Genomic DNA, 1,693 nt, shown 5'->3' on the forward strand with positions numbered 1-1,693 from the left:
TTATATGTTAGCACTAATCTTTTTTCATATGCATATGTTTAATGGAAACAATAATCCAAATATTGTTTTCTACTTGATGTATATTATTGACCTTCAAGTTGTCCTATAATTATTTTTTTTCAAAGTCTCAATTTATTTTCCTTGTGGCCAACATTAATATAAATATCAGAATCAATCCCACAGCAGCCCTCCCCACAGATATATCCATTTCTGGCATTCTAAGAAAGTCAATGCTGAGTTTTAAAATATAAATATAACAAAATATTGTCAAAATATTTTTTAAGAAAAGAATTTATTGCCATTTTTCTGTCAGGGCACCTCCTTGGTACATATGAAACATGATCTGACATATTTAAAAATTCAGTCTCCATATAACTTTTCAGAAATCTTTTCATTGCAGTAAGAAATACCTGCATCAAAATAGACTTTAATTTATAAGACAGTCATTAGATCTTCATGCCATTTTTAAACTGTTATAATTTAAGTTGTAGGTATGAAAGAAACAATTTATAAAATGGCTTTTTTTAAGACCACTGAATTTTCCTTTTTCTGAGAACTATGAGATTCAGTTTGTCCAGCCATCAGGCACTTTTCTCTAGAGCACACAATTTCCATTCATCCCAAAACCTTAACTCGGAATGTGGAGGTGCAGTCATGGAAAGCATTAGTTCTGAGCATTCGTAGTGAGTTGTGGGCATAGCAGTAACTTTGCCAAGCTGATGAGTGGGCCAGCAATTGAAATAGTGTGCATTCTTTTCCAGTCCTGGCAGCTGCCGTGTTTGCTTTCCGAGCAGTGAACCTGATGGAGGTGACATCACTGGCTGCAGCTGAAGTAAGGATAAGTTTCACTTAGATGGGATGGAAATAGTTTCTGAGAGACTGCCAGGCTCAGTCACTTTGTGTCTGATGCATAGAATGCACGTTACCCGTAGCCGAATTTTTTAACTTGAGTAAAACTCGTAAGTTCTGTTTTTACCCAAGTAATATGAAATATTCAGTTTCTTTAATTACTTGAAAACAATCTTCTTATGAAAGAGTCATAGAGAAAATTATTATAGGAAACCATTATAACCATTATGGGGAAATCAGACACCTAGTAATTTTAATAGAAACTATTGGGGCTTATGTTGCATTTTCTTATTATTGTTTGTGTCCGTGCATTATGGTCATAGAACAAAGAAAAACTAGTTGAGAGAGTTAAAGAGCATGTGTTTGGATGATAAAGTAAAGATACATAGGCTTTTTTGGTTATTTTTTATTGTGAGTTAATTATTTAAAGCTGATTTCTTTTCCATAGTATAATTTTTATCTGAAATGTGGTTCAATTAAATAGTACTTACCATATTACTCTATTTGTTCTCTCTCACAGAAATATAAATTTTATCCTTAAAATAGCTGCCTACATTCTTTGTCTAAAGGGAAGAGGATGTTTATGTGTCTTGCAACTGAATAAACATTAGTTCCATCTCAAAATGACTTCCTGTAGTCCGTTACTCCTTTCACTAGAATAAAGGGACTAGGATTCATAATGTACGTTTATTTATAGAAGCAACTTGAAATGTTAGACCTCTTATAAACTCATGCTACCTTGTATATTTGAAGAAGGCTCAAGACTAAAGTCCGGGTTATTTTCTACTTCATGTTTTAGCATATTGAGCATGGGCTAACACTAAGATATTCAGAAAAGAGAAAG

At 33.0% G+C, this 1,693-nt stretch overlaps 1 protein-coding gene across 1 annotated transcript in view; it reads left to right on the plus strand.

The window, feature by feature from the left end:
- The window catches only part of LOC103601031 (TBC1 domain family member 19-like), a 7,504-nt gene that overhangs the window by 4,913 nt on the left and 898 nt on the right, over positions 1-1,693 (plus strand). The window contains exon 2 of the mRNA XM_008585407.1: positions 762-832. Within this exon, the coding sequence (XP_008583629.1) occupies positions 762-832 (71 nt within the window). The remainder of the gene's footprint in view (positions 1-761; positions 833-1,693) is intronic.

The sequence above is a fragment of the Galeopterus variegatus genome, unplaced genomic scaffold (genome assembly GCF_000696425.1).
Source record: "Galeopterus variegatus unplaced genomic scaffold, G_variegatus-3.0.2 Scaffold3559, whole genome shotgun sequence".
NCBI classification, from domain to species: domain Eukaryota; kingdom Metazoa; phylum Chordata; class Mammalia; order Dermoptera; family Cynocephalidae; genus Galeopterus; species Galeopterus variegatus.